This window comes from Nomascus leucogenys, unplaced genomic scaffold, assembly GCF_006542625.1.
Source record: "Nomascus leucogenys isolate Asia unplaced genomic scaffold, Asia_NLE_v1 Super-Scaffold_241, whole genome shotgun sequence".
NCBI lineage: Eukaryota > Metazoa > Chordata > Mammalia > Primates > Hylobatidae > Nomascus > Nomascus leucogenys.
In genome coordinates this window covers 1,072,501-1,088,463 of record NW_022095767.1, presented here as the reverse complement: position 1 = coordinate 1,088,463, position 15,963 = coordinate 1,072,501, and the positions used below count along the sequence as shown (strand labels likewise).

Genomic DNA, 15,963 nt, shown 5'->3' with positions numbered 1-15,963 from the left:
CAGTTGAAAATTTTTCCTTGGGAGTCATCTCAGAAATAGTTTGTTTAGGCCGGACACAGTAGCTCACACCTGCAATCTCAGCACTTCGGGAGGCCGAGGCAGGTGGATTGCTTGAGGCCAGGAGTTCAAAAACCACCCTGGGCAACATAGCAAGACTCTGTCTCTACAAAAAATACACAGATTAGCCAGGCATGGTAGCATGTACCTGTAGTCCCAGCTACTCAGGATGCTGAGGCTGGAGGATTGCTTGAGCCCGGGTAGGGGAGGCTGCTGTGAGCCGAGGTTGCACCACTGCATTCCAGCCTGGGCGACAGAGCCAGACCCTGCCTTAAAAAAAAAAAAAGAAAGAAATAGTTCCATTTAAGCGGGGGTATGGATCGGATTATATGGGCCAAAAGCTTTGTGTTTCACAGCCACTGTGAAATAAGGGACGTTGATGAAGAGCCTCCTTTGAAGTTGGCAGAGATGGGTTTGAAGTCAGAGTTGGGGTAACACCATGTGGTATCTTCCGTGTAAAAGCCAGATTGGATCTTTGTGTTTAATTTCCACTCTGTGTCCATGGCCTGCAGTTTTATATCCCCCATCCCCAGTAGATGTTCTGGCTCAAAGGGTGAAAATGGCTGTCCACATCCCCACGCCCTTTTTCAAACGAGTTTGCTGAATTGGAAATAGGGATCATTTCCACTGCATACTGCGGCTTAGAAGCTTTGACTGCTGAGGTCTCCTGAGCAAATCAGGTGTACAGTTCTGAGTTGGAGAAGGACTTAGAAGTGACCCAGCCCATCCTGCCATCTCCCAGTGTCTCTGATTGTCCCCGATGGTGAGCGCACAGGCTGACCTGGCAGCACCAGCTACTGAGAGCTTGTTCCTCACTGGAGAGGCCTTTGCTCTGTCCCATCCCAGGGGACGAAGTCCGTCTTCCTGCCGGTTCCAGCCCCTTCTCAGCAGTGTGCACAGCTTGTTCCCAAATCGTTGAGCTCAGAAGTTGTGAGGTGCTATCTTCCCTTCAGCAAGCTGGGCAGCCGCAGTAGCTAAAGTTGATCCTTGGACCCCATGGTCTGCTGGCTGCCATTCCCAGCTCCTGCGTCTGGTTCCAAAGCCACTGCTCCATGTGGGTCTGGGGTGGAGCCACGCGGCCACACCCACCCTGCCCTCTGACCACACCCAGTACTGTTGAGATTCACCGGGCTCGCCATGTGTATCCTTCTCTGGCCCTGCAGCAGGAGCCCGAGCTTTTCCAAGCCGCCCACGAACATGGCACATAGTGCTCATCGGGAACATGAGCTATGAGGCATCTCCTCTAAGGAGGGCTTAGATGTTGGGGGCGACCCATGGGGGAACTCCTGGTACCGTCTTTGGGAAAGTGGGGAAGAGGCTTCCCCTCGCGCCCCACACACATACACAGTCTCAGACTGGTTACAGGCCTCAGGATTTGTTTATCAGTTTAAGCCAATCCTCTAAGCAGACCCCGCCAGGTCACAGACATACCCTGTGGTCAGAAACATTTTGCTGTTTGCCTGCCCCATCTCAGGTGACTCTGTGGGCTCTGCCCACCCGGGAATAGCACCAGTCGGTGTGAGCAGGGGGCACACAGCGCACAAAGCCAAGAGCCAGGGAGTGTTTCTGCCGGAAGTGCATCCCCCACAGTCTGCAGGCAGCCCCAGTGGGGCTGGGGATTAATCCATCCTCTGAGGACTTCCAGGTCGCCAAACACGGTGTGTGTTTAATTTTAAAAAGCCACGTTCACTCTTGCACAGGCACAAGGATGCAGCGTGAAGTCAGCAATAGTAGAATTTCTAGGGAGCACAGTAGAGAAACATTTAAACTCTTCACTTTCTTCACAGTTGGACCAGAAAGTGCCCTCAGTGCTGTGATCCGCTGATTCTGGGCCTGGCATTGTAACTCCAGGCTTCCCTGCCTGCTGGACATGCTGAGCCAGTCAGAAGCTGCCTGCAGCCTTTCACACCTCCGAGTTCACGGTTGTCAGGTCCCTTCACAACATCTCCCAGGAAAACGCTCCCTGCCTCACGTTCATGTCCACTGTACACATCGCCAGAGACTCCAAACATCTGCCAAAAGCCTTTTAAAATTTCTTTTCAAATTCTACAACACCTTTTTTATCATGTGGTATAAGAAAGACATATACAAATTACTAGCAACTCCATATTCCATTATCTCAAGATAAATGCATTTGGTCTTAGGATATTTAGTTACAAAAGTCATGCCTACATGTTGAAAATGTTTACACAAAATGGAAATCCTAGAAAGTAACAAGCGGGAGCCACCCTCCAGCTAAGATGTTCCCGGGTAACCTCTGTCAGTAGTTTGAATTCTCTCTCCCGGCTTATTTTCCTGGGCACTCCTCAACACACACACACACACACACACACACACACACACACACACACACACGGGACTGGGTTGGCTTTAACAGAAATGGAATCGCACTTCCGTGTCCCACAAGCTGCTCTCTTCTCTGATCCGTGTATTGTAGGCATGTCAGAGGCCTACCTCCCTCTCGGTGGTAACAGCTGTGCTGTACTTTTTTTTCCCCATATTTTCTATCGTAAATTATTTCGTTCCTTGGCTAATGATGAGCATCCATTATGCTAATGATGAGCATCCAGAGGACATTTCCTGTCCTCTGCCAGCACTAAGGCTTCTGCAGGGCACAGGTGTTTCTTTTTTGTTGTTTGGAGACAGGTTCTTGCTCTGTCACCCAGGCTGGAGTGCAGTTGTGTGATCTCAGCTCACCACAACTCCCAGGCTCAAGCAGTCCTCCTGTCTCAGCCTTCCGAGTAGCTGGGACTGCAGGCACGTGCAGAGGAGATTGTGGAGTACATGATCTGGTGCGGGATTGCTGGGCATCTGTCTGGGCCAAGTGGTTTTGATTACTCTGTTTTGTTTTTGTTTTGGTTTTTGATAGGAGAAAGAGCCCCAGAAAAATGAGTCGAGCAACGCCTCTGAAGAGGAGGCCTGTGAGAAAAAAGATGTCGCCACACAGCAAGCCTTTGTGTTTGGGCAGAACTTGAGGGACAGAGTGAAGGTATGTGAGCTGCTGAACCAGCACATTGACTTTTTATGCCTTCCCCAGGTTCAACAGCAGGCAAGTCGGTAGATTTTCCTTTTAACAGGAGAGGGGAGCGTGGGACAAAGAAGGTATTAGCAAGGCAGCCCCAAGGCTCATGGCACCGTCCGCTGCTGGTGTGCGTGTGCTGGGCCCTGGCACTTCCCCACCAGCGGCCCAGGCTTCGGAGGCCTCACCTGCAGTGACTTCTCAAGTCAGGGTCCCTGGTACTCATGGTAGCAGGGGACAGCGAAGGTGACTGAACCTGAGGCCTCAGGCTTTCATAGCAGAGAAGAAAGACAGCACAGTCCAGTGTTCTCAGCTCTGCCCAGAGGTTTCTGTTCCCGTATTTCAGGGTTTCTCTGTTTCAGCACTAGCAGCATTACGGCTGGACCATTCTTAGTTTCTGGGGAGTCGCCCTGGGCACTGCAGGGTGCTGAGCAGCATCACTGGCCTCCACCCACCCAATGCTCCTGACATCTGACAACCGCAAATGTCCCCAGACGTGGCCAGTATTCCCTGTGGAGTAGAATCACTGCCATTAAGAACTGTCACCTTATTTTTTTTTAAGTGGGGCAGGGTGGGGTGACAACACTGTCTTCTCTCCTGAAAGGGAGCAAAGCGTCTGCCACCTCGTGGCTGCCCTCCAGGCATGTGGTCCTAGTTTGGAGATTGTGGGGTGGGGAAGGGCTGGCAGTGGTTGGAAACGGTGGCCCTGGACCATGCACTGGGACAATAGGAAGACCAGGTGCAGCTCCACTGACAAGAAGCTTCTTTCAAAGCCCGAGAGGCGGTATCGGTGGCTGTGTCTAGAGACATTCGTGGTTGTCACAACTGGGAGGTACTTCTGGAGGCCAGGGATGCCACTCCACCCCTTGCAGTGCTCAGGATAGCCACCCCACAGGGAATGTTCTGGGCCCAGTGTCAACATGGGGAGGGCCCAGAAATAAACAAAAACCTCTCTAGCATGCAGAAAGCACCGGCTTGTGTTTTCCACTTTCCTTTCTGTTACCGTCCAAGAGAAGCCCAAGTCGAGAAGCGTGGAAAGTTGATGTTGCTGTCACCATGGCTTTAGGCAAAATAATGAGTCCCTCAGGGGCTGCTCCCTCCAAGGAGGAAGGGAGGGCAAGAGGTGGGGAAGGGCTTGGCCTGTGGAGTTCAGGCCCTGTGGAATCTCTGCCTTGAGTCTGGGGAGACAGCTGCTTTGAATTTGGTGGGGTCGGCTTCTTGCAGAAGTCAGAGGCTTACGTGCACTTCGCAGTCTCAGTCAAATCCTAGCCTCTCCTTCCAGGGCAAATGTGAGCCATGGATTCTTTTTTTTCCTTTGGACACGAAGTCTTGCAGTGTCACCCAGGCTGGAGTGCAGTGGCATGATCTCTGCTCACTGCAACCTCCACCTCGTGGGTTCAGGCGATTCTCCTGCCTCAGCCTCCCAAATATCTGGGATTACAGGCGCCCACTGCCACATCCAGCTAATTTTTTGTATTTTTAGTAGAGGTGGGGTTTCTCCATGTTGGCCAGGCTGGTCTCGAATTCCTGACCTCAAGTAATTCCCCGCCGCCTCAGCCTCCCAAAGTGTTGGTATTACAGGCATGAGCCACTGCGCCCAGCCAGAGCCATGGTTTCTTAACCCTCTGAGCCTCTGCTTCCTTGTTGGTCAAACAGGGTCCCTAACATCCCCCTCCAAGGCCTCGTGAGGATTAAAGCAGATCGTGCATTTGACAGACTCAGCATAGCAGCTGGTAGGAAAGAGGCCCTCAAGAAATGCTGCTTCCATCATGTTCATAGTAAACCCCCCAAAACACCAGCTTTGTAACGTTGTGTTCTTGGTATGAAGCGTTGACCGAGAGGCCAGCTTAGGCATGGTTTTATAACAAGGTGGAAAAGGCTCCTTGAAGCTTCATGAGCTCTCTTTCCATCTTAACTGTTAAAGGAAAAGGTGGTGGAGTTGATTATAGCCCTGCCCCCCAGCGCATGCACGCGCACACACACAGGCGGGTACAGGAGAGGGTTCATGGCTCTGAGCAGCTCCATGCAGCTCAGGGGGTCTGCAGACACTGAGCTGTGGAACTCCAGGCACCACCCCACCCCCAATTACTGAGCACTCTGTCTCATTCCCAGCTGATCGATGAGAGCGTGGACGAAGCTGACATGGAGAATGCCGGACACCCCAGCGCAGACACGCCAACTGCAACGAACTATTTCCTCCAGTATATCAGTTCCAGGTGTGTGTCTCGGTCCCAGCGGCCAGCCCGGCATGGCGATGCAGGTGGCTGTGAGGGCTTCTGCCACAGAGGGGTCTGTGGTCCCCATGCCTGACTCAGGCCCAGAATCCAGGTTGCTCTCGGGCCCCTCTCTCTCATTCCCCACTCTGGGCACAACCTTGGGTGGGCCAGGGTGGTGGGCCTTGTCCTGGGATTCACTGGACGCCTGAGACAGGACCAGAGTTCTCTGCGGTTGTCCAGGGGCCCATGGAGGCTACAGCCCAGCCCTCGGAGTGTGCCCTCTGTCTTGTGGACCTCATGCCCAGAGCAGAACAGAGCAGGCCAGAGGCGACTCAGGCACCCCCTTATCCTGGGTTTGGGCACCTGGGGCAAAGACCTTATGATGCCCTTGATTGACATGGCTGGGGGTGATGCTACCCACGGCCCAGCTGCCCCTCCAGGTGTCTCAGAAGAAAGCATGTCCCGCCTGGGAGATGGGCAGGTAGAGCAGGTGGAAGGTGGCTTCCCTCATGCTGTGGGGCCCCTCCATCAGGGCGAGCTAAGGGTTGATGTTTCCAATGGCACAGGGAGGTGTGTGGCTTCCTGCCTCTGACACGCCACCCCGTGCACAGTGGGGAAGGCCCCTCCACTGTGCCCTCTGCGCCAGCGTGTGCTCCATGGGTGCCCACACATTTGCCTGGCCACGTTCCCACGTGACACCCCCACACTCATTGCACGTCTTCTCTTCAGTTTAGAGAACTCAACCAATAGTGCTGACTCCTCCAGCAACAAATTTGTATTTGGCCAGAACATGAGCGAGCGAGTTTTGGTGAGTGGCTGTGTTGGGAATGTTCTTAGGGACCAGAGGCTCTCGGTGCCAGCCGCAGGTCAAGGGGACGTGGAGAGCGGGGCTGCTGCGTCATCCTGTGTGAGATGGGGATGCCTTCAGTAGCAAGTGAGAGAGGGAAGACCTTGCTCAGACTCAGCGTGAAAACTGGCCAGGGCCACTGGCTGCCTAGGAACTGGCATTCGCTTTTCCCGGCTCCTCTGTGCTGACCAGGGCCAACTTCATCCCAAGATGGGCTTCCCTGGAGCCTGCAGGGTCCTGCTGGCAGCCGGGGTCCACGGTTCCTCCCCACCAGGCCGACTGACAAAAGTCCTGTGGGACCGGGCCAGCCGTGCCGGCAGACAGGGCTGCTGGCCTCCCTGCTCCTGTGAGCATAACCGCAGCCAAGGCCTTGGGTGCATGAAAGGCCCATCTCTGTTCCCAGGAGCCCAGCCAGCCTGGGAGAGGGTTCTAGAATGGCTTTCCTACCTCTTTACACGTGTTCCTTTTTCTTCCTGATTCCACCCAGCTCCACTGCGACTGCGTGAGGGCCTGTCCTGAGCTGCCTGGTCACTCTAGCTCTGTCTCGAGTTATGCTGCATTAAGGACTCTGCAGCTTCTCTTCCTTCCAGGCCACGCTGTGCTTTTTCTGTTTCAGTGAAACCTTCAAAGTCTTGCCTCACCCAGACGGAGTGACCATTGTGGCTCGAGGGACTGTCGGCTGGTGGCACTCACCCCGTAGTGATGCCTGAGGGACCACGTGGGGAGCTCCCAGGCAGTTCAGGGTGTCACCGGGAGCGGGCAGGAGTGCTGGGGGCAGCGTGGTGTTGGGGGCCAGGCAGAGGTGCTCAGAGCTGCCACTGAAGGACCACACAAGTGCCCTCTTCTTTGTATGCTTTTGTGTCCCTGCAGAGCCCCCCAAAATTAAACGAGGTCAGTTCAGATGCCAACAGGGAAAATGCAGCTGCCGAGTCAGGGTCTGAGTCCTCATCCCAGGAGGCCACCCCTGAGAAAGGTATGTTAGCGTCCCACCGCTGCATGGGGCTCATGGTAGGTCATCTTGGGGGATGATGAGGGGATGCTGGGTCCATTCACACCCCCAGCCGGGAGGGATAAGGGGCCCAACTCCCACAGCAGTAACAACCACATGTGAACCAGCTCCAGGGCCCTGCCTTGCAGTGAGCAGAGACAGGGGTTTGTGTTAAAGAACTCAAGGGCCTGTGTCGCCTTGTGGCCGTGGGGAGGGTGGGGAGGCGCAGGCAGCGGGCGCGGAGGAGTCCCTCACTGTCCCCCTGTCCTCTGCTCAGCAGGAGCACGAGAGTCTGGGACCACACTTGGACCCCAGATGGTCTCCCTGCAGCTTCCGAGGCCACGTGCCCTGGCTGTGTCTAGGGTCCACTTGGGTTGCCGGGGCAGGCCAGCCAGGGGCAGCAGGCATCCTTGAGACCAGAACCAACCCTCTCATCTCCTGTGGGATGAGGGGAGATGGCTCTCCTCTCGCCAAATAGTCAGTCTTTTTGGCCAATAACTTTTCAGAGTCCCTGGCTGAGTCGGCAGCCGCCTACACCAAGGCAACAGCGCGGAAGTGTTTGTTGGAAAAAGTGGAAGTCATCACCGGGGAGGAGGCGGAAAGCAACGTGTTACAGGTGAGGGGCCGGCCCCTCCTTGGTGGCCCTGGGTCTTCCATGCACCTGGGGGTCCAACCGCAAGGGCTGGGCCCACATCCTCTGAGCACACAGGCCTGCCCCTGAGATGACAGAGGGGCCACTGGCCCCACACTCTGGGACTTTGTTGGTGGCGTTTGTAGAGAGAGCTTAGGCTCAGGGGCTTCTCGCATGTCTTTGGTTTAGAGAAGGAGGATCTGTTTGAGACATTCTTTGTTTCTTTTTTGTTATTGTTGTTGTTTTGTTTGTTGTTGAGACAGTGTCTTACTCTGTCACCCAGGCTGGAGTACAGTGGCACAATCTCGCTCACTGCAACCTCTGCTTCCTGGATTCAAGGGATTCTTGTGCCTCAGTCTCCTGAGTAGCTGGGATTACAGGCATGCACCACCACGCCAGGCTAATTTTGGTATTTTAGTAGAGACAGGGTTTCACCATGTTGGCCAGGCTGGTCTTGAACTCTTGACCTCATGTGATCTACCCGCCTTGGCCTCCCAAAGTGCTGGGATTACAGGCATGAGCTACCGCACCTGGCATGAGACATTTTTGATGGTTCAGGAAATGACAAAGACTGTCATAACAAACATCTTCTCTTGTCACCCAGAGCTGGCAACTGTAATTATTTGTCACCTGGCATCCTGTGGTGTCTTCGTAGGGAAGAAAATCAGGTGCAGCCAGAGCTTCCATCCCACTGTCCCCTGTTGGCGTCCCCCGTCCCCTCCTCCTGAGGCCACACCACCCAGGTTGGGCAGCATCCATCTGCTTCCTCTCCTGTGGCATATAAGCATGTGTCTGTGTCTGTAAATCGGGTGGCATATTGTGGGGTTCTTAAGAGCACTGTTCTTTTTTCCCAGTTACCATTTTGTCATCTGTTCATGTTGAAAGAGACTTAGGGGGTATGTGGAAAGCCATGTAGGGGTGTCTGTCTCGTATTTTTCTTTGTTTATATATACAAAACTGCTGTATTGAAATATAGTACACATGCTATATAATCCATCCATTTAAAGCATACAATTCCGTGGTTTCTAGTATATTCACAGAGTCAGACAACTTTCACCACAATCTAATGTACAACATTTTTGCCCCCAAAAAGAACACGGTCCCATTCCGCCAGAAAGAGCATCGTCCGTTCGCAGTAACTCCTCCCTCCCCAGCCCCTGGCAGCCACGAATCCACTTCCTGTCTCTGTTTTTTGCCTGTCCTTGACATTTCATATACATGGTGTCAACGCACTATATGGCCCTTCGTGTCTGGCTTCTCTCACTGAGCCAGAGGTTCATCCACGTTGCAGCAGGGGTCGGAGCCTCATTCTTTATTAAGACCAAGTGAGATGCGCTGTAGGGGTGGACCATGTGTGTCATTCCATTCCTCCTTGAGACTTGGCTACTGTGAATGATGGTGCTGTGCATGTTCATGTGCGATCTGTGTGTGAACACAAACAAATGTTCCATTTCTCTTGGGTACATACCGAGGAATGGAATTGCTTGGGCGTGTGGTAATTCCTTGTTGAGCAGTTTGAGGAGCTGCCAGACTTTTCCACAGCAGTGGCACCATGCGGCCTTCCCACCGGCAGTGTGTGAGGGTTCCAGCTTCCCCACGTGGGTATAGCCATCCTAGAGTGCGCAGAGGGGTTTCTCACCATTGTTTTGCTTTTCGTTTCCTTGGTGATTCTTTTAATTTCAGATACCCCTTTTACAACATAAAGCCTGTTCTAGCTTGAGGGCAGGACAAAAAACTGACCAAGGTGGCCCCCAGGCCATCGTTGGCTGACCCTGGCAGTCCCCACAGGCTAAAGGGCGACTCTCAGGGTGTGGCTGCAGCAGGACACCAGCTGGGGTCCCTGCTCACCGGCGGCCACTGTGTTCCAGATGCAGTGCAAGCTGTTTGTCTTCGACAAGACCTCACAGTCCTGGGTGGAGAGAGGCCGGGGGCTGCTCAGACTCAATGACATGGCGTCCACCGACGACGGCACACTACAGTCCCGACTAGGTGAGCTGCAGAGGGCAGGGGCTGTGGCCGGGTCCCCATGGGGAGGGCTGGGGACTGTGCAATTCCAAAGGGAATGAAATCAGGGGAGATCCTGACCCTACCCTTGTGAGAGTACAGGCACAGAGTCGGTCTCCCGTGGGAGCCGCCCCCCAAACCCCCTCCCTGCACACAGCCCTCAACACCACCCTCACACACTGGCTCCAGTTGTCAGCTCGTCCGTGACCCTCTTAATGTCAAAATGGACAAAAGTCTATGGAAGTTTTTAAGCTGATTTTCTGACAAAGTGGCAGGTTTACGATAGAAAGGAAAATGAAATCAAACATCAAGTCTAATCTCTTGATAAAGAGAAATTTTGGCCAGGCGCAGTGGCTCACACCTGTAACCCCAGCACTTTGGGAGGCCGAGGTGGGCGGATCACCTGAGGTCAGGAGTTCAAGACCAGCCTGGCCAACGTGGCAAAACCCTATCTCTACTAAAAATACAAAAATTAGCCAGGCATGGTAATACATGTCTGTAATCCCAGCTACTCGGGAGGCTGAGGCAGGAGAATTGCTTGAACCTGGGAGACGGAGATTGCAGTGAGCCGAGATTGAGCCACTGCACTCCAGCCTGGGCGACAGATGAAGACTCCATCTCAAAAAAAAATAAAATATGTTGTTTTTGAAAAACTTTATGTTAATATTCCATTGACAGTCAATGGACTTTTCCCTATTGGTGGACATTTAGCTTGGAGTACCTGCATACATACACCCACTTAAGGAAATCAGCCTGTGTGTGTGCACATTTGAAATGTGGGCGTGTCTTTTTTTTCCTTCTAGAGGTGATTTCACTCCATCACCCAGGCTGGAGTACAGTGGCATGATCGTCGCCTCAAATTCCTGGGCTCAAGTGATCCTCCCACCTCAGCCTCCTGAGTAGCTGGGACTACAGATGCACCACCACGTCTGGCTAATTTTTTTATTTTTGTCTTTATAGAGATGGGATCTCCTGTGTTGCCCAGGCTGGTCTTGAGCTCCTGGCCTCAAACAGTCCTCCCACCTCAGCTTCCCAAAGTGCTGGAATTACAGGCGTGGGCCACTGCGCCGGGACCATCTTTTTGTTTTATCTTCCCGAATCAAAGTGTCTTCTGGCCTTTTCATAAATATGGGTTTCAGGCCCAGCAGTAACTCAAGCGGCCCCCTTGAAGGGTAGTGTTCATGCACTTCGATCAGAAACACTGCCCTGGTCAGAACAGACAGGGGTGTCCCTGCAGGCTGGGACTGCTCTTTTGTTCCCCATGGACGTCTTCTTTTTTTTTTGAGACGGAGTTTTGCCCTTGTTGCCCAGGCTGGAGTGCAATGGCTTCGTTTCGGCCCACCACAACCTCCGCCTCCCAGGTTCAAGCGATTCACCTGCCTCAGCCTCCTAAGCAGCTGGGATTATAGGTACCCGCCACCAAGCCTGGCTAATTTTTTTATACTTTGAGTGGAGACAGGGTTTCTCCACATTGGTCAGGCTTGTCTCGAACTCCTGACCTCAGGTGATCCACCCACCTCGGCCTCCCAAAGTCCTTGAATTACAGGCTTGAGCCACTGCGCCTGGCCTTATGGACGTCTTCTTGTGTTTTTCCTTTTGTCTCGTGGAAATATTCAAATGTCAGTGGAAGGAGAGGGCATAGACCCCTGAGCCCCCAGGTCATCCCCTCTGCCTGGGTCATCAGCCTGTAGCCCTGTGGCAGCAGTGCCCTCCCCAGCCTCAGGGAGAGCAAAATCACCCCTGTCTTTCTCCCACTCAGCCTCTGAGGTGGGCACCTGGGCTCAGGGAGATCTGTTCGCTGGGCCAGGGCAGGGGGACAAGTTTCTGACCCTCTCCAGGCCTGCTCCAGTGGGGAGAGGAGGCTGGCAGGAAGGTAGGGGCTTGGCTGAGTCCACGGGGTGGGCCCAGGCCAGGCGCAGGGGTGTCACATCATCTAGAGAGTCAAGGCCCTCCCATTTTCCTCCCTAATCTGCTGCCCTCAATCCTCTCGTCCCCTCTCCATGGAAACGCTAAGCTTCGGTCCTACTCTGCCTTCTCCTAAGGAAACCAGAGGGCAGGGCTGGCCCACTCAGGGGAGGCCAGTCAGGAGGGCGTGGACTCCCACGGAGGCCAATGTCTCACACACACAGGAAGCGCATGCACCTTGAGTGTCAGCCTCTGCCTCCCGCAGCCCAACCCGTGCTCCTCTCTAATCCCCGCTTCTCCAAGGGAACTGCCATCCTGGTGCCCACCTGTGTGAACCAAACACAACCTCCCACAAGCTGCATGTGGCCTCTGGCCACTGATCTGCAGCACCAGCCTGTGCGGCCACCTGCAGTTGTGGCCTTCAGTGGTCCAGGCTTGGGGAGGAGGAGCCCCGCCCCGGGAGCAGGTGTGCCAGGGCTGGTCTCAGGGAGAAGTCTTGCTCTGTGGGTGGGTCCTGGGAGGATCATGGGCTTTTGCGCGGTGATGTTGCTTTCCATCTGGACTGTGTTGGCTCTTGGAGCTGGCTGTTTGTGAGAGGGCCGGGGTGGGGGCCAGGGCTGAGTGGCCTTGTTGGTTGTAGTGATGCGGACCCAGGGGAGCCTGCGACTGATCCTCAACACCAAGCTGTGGGCCCAGATGCAGATCGACAAGGCCAGCGAGAAGAGCATCCGCATCACAGCCATGGACACCGAGGACCAGGGCGTGAAGGTCTTCCTGATCTCGGTGAGCCAGCCACGCGGGTGCATCTGGGACCCCTCATCCTGCCAGCCATGTGGGGGTTCCTGGGCACACAGATCAGGCAGGATGGTGGGGAGGGGTGGGGGGAGGGGCTTCATTTGCTGCCTGGGACACAAGAAGCACCATGGGATCCGCCAGTCCCAGCCTTCAGGAATAGAGATCATGGTCCTTGTCCTCTTCTCAACCCAGAGAAGCCACTGGGGTTTGGCTGAGGGGTTGTGATGTGTTCAGGGCTAACAGCCCTGTGGGGCGGTCACCTCTGTCCTGTGTCATGGTGTCACATTCGAGTCCACCAACCCTGACCTCTGGGATATTCCCAGCCACCTGGGAGTGGTGGCATCCTTTCAGGGAGAGGCCAGCAGGCCCAGGGCCAATGGCCTCCCCACAAGGCCTTGTGGCAATGTCACCTCTGAACCTTGGGACTTGGCACTTGTGTTCTGCAGAAGGCAGGAGAGGGTAGGACTGGGGTCTGGGGGTCTCATACCCTCCTCCCTTCCCAGGCCAGCTCCAAGGACACGGGTCAGTTGTATGCAGCCCTGCACCACCGCATCCTGGCCCTGCGCAGCCGCGTGGAGCAGGAGCAGGAGGCCAAGATGCCCCCGCCTGAGCCAGGGGCAGCCCCATCCAACGAGGAGGACGACAGCGACGATGACGACGTCCTGGCTCCTTCAGGGGCCACCGCAGCTGGTGAGTTGGGTGGTCCCTACCCTGGGGGGATAGAAAGAGCTGCCCGCCGTCCTTGATCCAGTGCTGATCTCCCAGCGGGGGTGGCCAGACCTGGGAAGTGCGGGCTCCATCCTGACGCGGGGCTGCTGCTTCCCTGCAGGTGCTGGTGACGAAGGGGACGGGCAGACGACCGGGAGCACATAGCGGCCGGGAGCCCGGCTGCACACCAGGCTGCTGCTTTGTCCGTCTGTCCGCCCGCCCACCCGCCCCCACCCCGCTGGCAGTGTCCAGGTGTGGGACTGGGAACCACACACCCCGCTGGGCCGGCCACAGTCTGGACCCGCACATCCTGTTCAAAAGCAGACTCGGGAACTGCCTGAATGTGGTTTGGGACACGAGACCTCATCATATTGATGAGCGAAACAAACAAGAACATTTCCTCCCTCCCCTCCTTTGAATTGAAATGGCACATTAAGACTTGTCACAGCTTCTCACTGGGACTGGAGACCTCGTTCCTTCACCCCGCGTGTCGCCAGCCTCTGGGTCCAGCCAGAGCCCCTGGCTTCTCCGCCGCCCACACCCTTCCCACCCTGCTGCGGGGCCCCGCCCTTGTGGGGAGCAGCCAGCCCTCTGCCCCTGCCTAGGGCTCCCCAACTACAGGCCTGGGACCCCCGCCCAGCCTGGGGGGCTGCTCGTACAAGTGTAGACACTGGGCCTATTGGACGTGCTGTTAACTACTATCTTCATTTCCCACTTCCCCTCTCTGATTGGGGGTGTATATTTTACGTCTTTTTTTCTTTTTATTTTCAAAGGCTTTGTTTTGGTTTCTTAGGTTAAGATGCTCTCGAGCGTTGAGCAGGCACAGCTCTGTCGAGGTCCCTGTCCCCCACTGTGGTTCTGGCCTCTGAGGTTGGGGGGCCACTTGTTTCCCACCCCAGGTTCCTCCAGGCCAAGTCATGGGGGTGATGAGTTGGGGCCCTGTCTGTCCTAGGCCTGGAGAGTGCCTGTCTGGGAAAAGGTCATTGGACCTGGAAGGGTCCCCAGGGTCCCCTGACTCCCGTCTCCATCTGTCACGTGGTTCACCATCATCAGGTACCAGGCACAAACTGCTTCCCGCTGTTGGCCATCCCTTCCCCAGCTGCAGGTGTCCCTGCCCCCAGGACAGTACAGGGCCAGGGGCCTCTGTGAGAGGCAGAGGGGGATCCTCACCGTCTTGGTGGAAGAGCCCGGGGACTGGTCCCAGAACAGGCAGTCTCAAAAGCACGCAGCACACTGGAGTGGACGCCTGTGCCCACCCGACCCTGGAGCGTGGCCAAGAGCCAGCTTGCACCACCAACCTGGGGAAGCCGAGGAGGAGGTCCCCTGGGCACAGGGCCTCTTTGGGACTTCAGAGGAAATCTCCCAGCCCCACTCTCGGAGGGTTAAGAGAAGGCCTCCTGCAGCTGTGTGTGCTGCCCACACCTCTAGGTTGCCAGAGCCCTGGCCCCCAGCCCCCAGCAAGCCTGAGCCCGGGAAGAACCAGAGGCCCTCCCGAGAGACCCAGTCACACGTCTCTGCTTTAAGCCTTAGCCAGCTAGTGACGAGTACAATGAGATAACGCCCATGTGTTTTGGAACATTTATGTAAGATTGTCATATGAAATGTATTTGGGAACTACATTAAACTTTTAACTAAAACCCTGGCCTCTGCATGCCCCAGGGGCCTCAGGAAGCCCCTGACCAGGAACGGCCTCCACCTCTCCCGGCGAGGACCTCCAGCAGCCTGTGGCCTCATGCTCCCACCCAACGTGTCACCAGTGCCGGGGTCCAGCCACAGCCCTGTTCTCTCCACCACCACCCGTACTTTACCCCCAACCCCCGCTGCAAGTCCCCGCCGGTCTTCTGCCCCCGCCCAGAGCTCCCAGCCTCGGGCTGCTCACAAGAGTGTACATACTGGGCTCGCTGGACGTGTTAACTGCTAGTTTTATTCCCCATTTGCCATCTTCTGATTGGGGATTGATGTTGTACAGATGTTTTTTTTCAAAGGCTTTATTTTGGTTTCTGAGGTTAGGATGCCCCCTTGCCCCTCGCTCCACACCTGGGCAGGTCTAAACTTCCTTCCAGGGTGGCCTCTACACACAGCCTCCCACCCGGGGTCACCTGGCTTCCTGGAGGACCCGCAAGGGAGGGGCGGGGAGCAGCAGTCCGGGTGGGGGGATCGGGGGACCTCGGCGGGGGCGTCCGCAGGGGCTTCAAGGCCTCGGGTCAGCATGGCGTGGGTGGGGAGAGCGTTTCTCCCTGGGGTCCTGAGTCAGTGACTCCTGTTAGGACCTTTGTCCCACCTCCGCCTGGTGGCCCAACAGGGACCTGGTCTAGCCAGTCCTGCAGCCTCCACTCCCCCACCTGCCCCTCCCTGCTGTGTGGTGTGGCTACCCAGGAGAGAAGGGGCCCAGGGAAGGGAGGTCTCCGGCGGGGGTTGGGAGTGACAGGCCAGGGTAGCAGGGCTGAGCCGGAGCTGCTCACAGCTGCCAGGCACTGGTCATCATGGCCACAAACTCCTCATCCGTGTTCATGGAGGCGCTCACGCCGCTGTAGTAGTCCTGGAATTCCGCCAGTGTGACCTGGGAACAGAGGGCAGTGAGGGGGCACGGCCGAGGAACTGCCTGGGGAGGGGCCCCCCCCCGCAGCCACCCACCTACCTGCCCGTCCTTCTCAGAGGAGTCGAAGTTGTCCAGGAAGCGGCGCAGCACCTCGTCCTCGGTCCACTTCCCACTGCGCACCTTGGGGTGGGCACGGCCACTGTACACCCCGCGGAGGTCGTCCACCGTCACGACGCCGTCCCCACTGCGGTCCA

At 55.8% G+C, this 15,963-nt stretch overlaps 2 protein-coding genes across 13 annotated transcripts in view; one reads left to right on the top strand and one right to left on the bottom strand.

Moving 5' to 3' along the window:
* RANBP3 (RAN binding protein 3) overlaps positions 1-14,807 on the top strand; it is a 62,262-nt gene extending 47,455 nt beyond the window's left edge. For all 12 annotated transcript variants that reach the window (XM_030807677.1, XM_030807676.1, XM_030807674.1 and 9 more), the window contains 9 exons: positions 2,927-3,046; positions 5,189-5,292; positions 6,022-6,100; positions 7,010-7,112; positions 7,634-7,743; positions 9,627-9,747; positions 12,308-12,450; positions 12,966-13,152; positions 13,292-14,807. In XM_030807677.1, the coding sequence (XP_030663537.1) occupies positions 2,927-3,046; positions 5,189-5,292; positions 6,022-6,100; positions 7,010-7,112; positions 7,634-7,743; positions 9,627-9,747; positions 12,308-12,450; positions 12,966-13,152; positions 13,292-13,335 (1,011 nt within the window). In that variant the 3' untranslated portion in view covers positions 13,336-14,807. The remainder of the gene's footprint in view (positions 1-2,926; positions 3,047-5,188; positions 5,293-6,021; positions 6,101-7,009; positions 7,113-7,633; positions 7,744-9,626; positions 9,748-12,307; positions 12,451-12,965; positions 13,153-13,291) is intronic.
* A 267-nt stretch (positions 14,808-15,074) lies between these two features.
* Positions 15,075-15,963, bottom strand: part of CAPS (calcyphosine) — a 2,859-nt gene continuing 1,970 nt past the window's right edge. The window contains exons 4-5 of the mRNA XM_030807683.1: positions 15,809-15,963; positions 15,075-15,730 (exon numbers count right to left, since the gene is read on the bottom strand). The exon at positions 15,809-15,963 is cut by the window's right edge and continues 52 nt beyond it. Coding sequence (XP_030663543.1) covers positions 15,629-15,730; positions 15,809-15,963 — 257 coding nt within the window. The 3' untranslated portion in view covers positions 15,075-15,628. The remainder of the gene's footprint in view (positions 15,731-15,808) is intronic.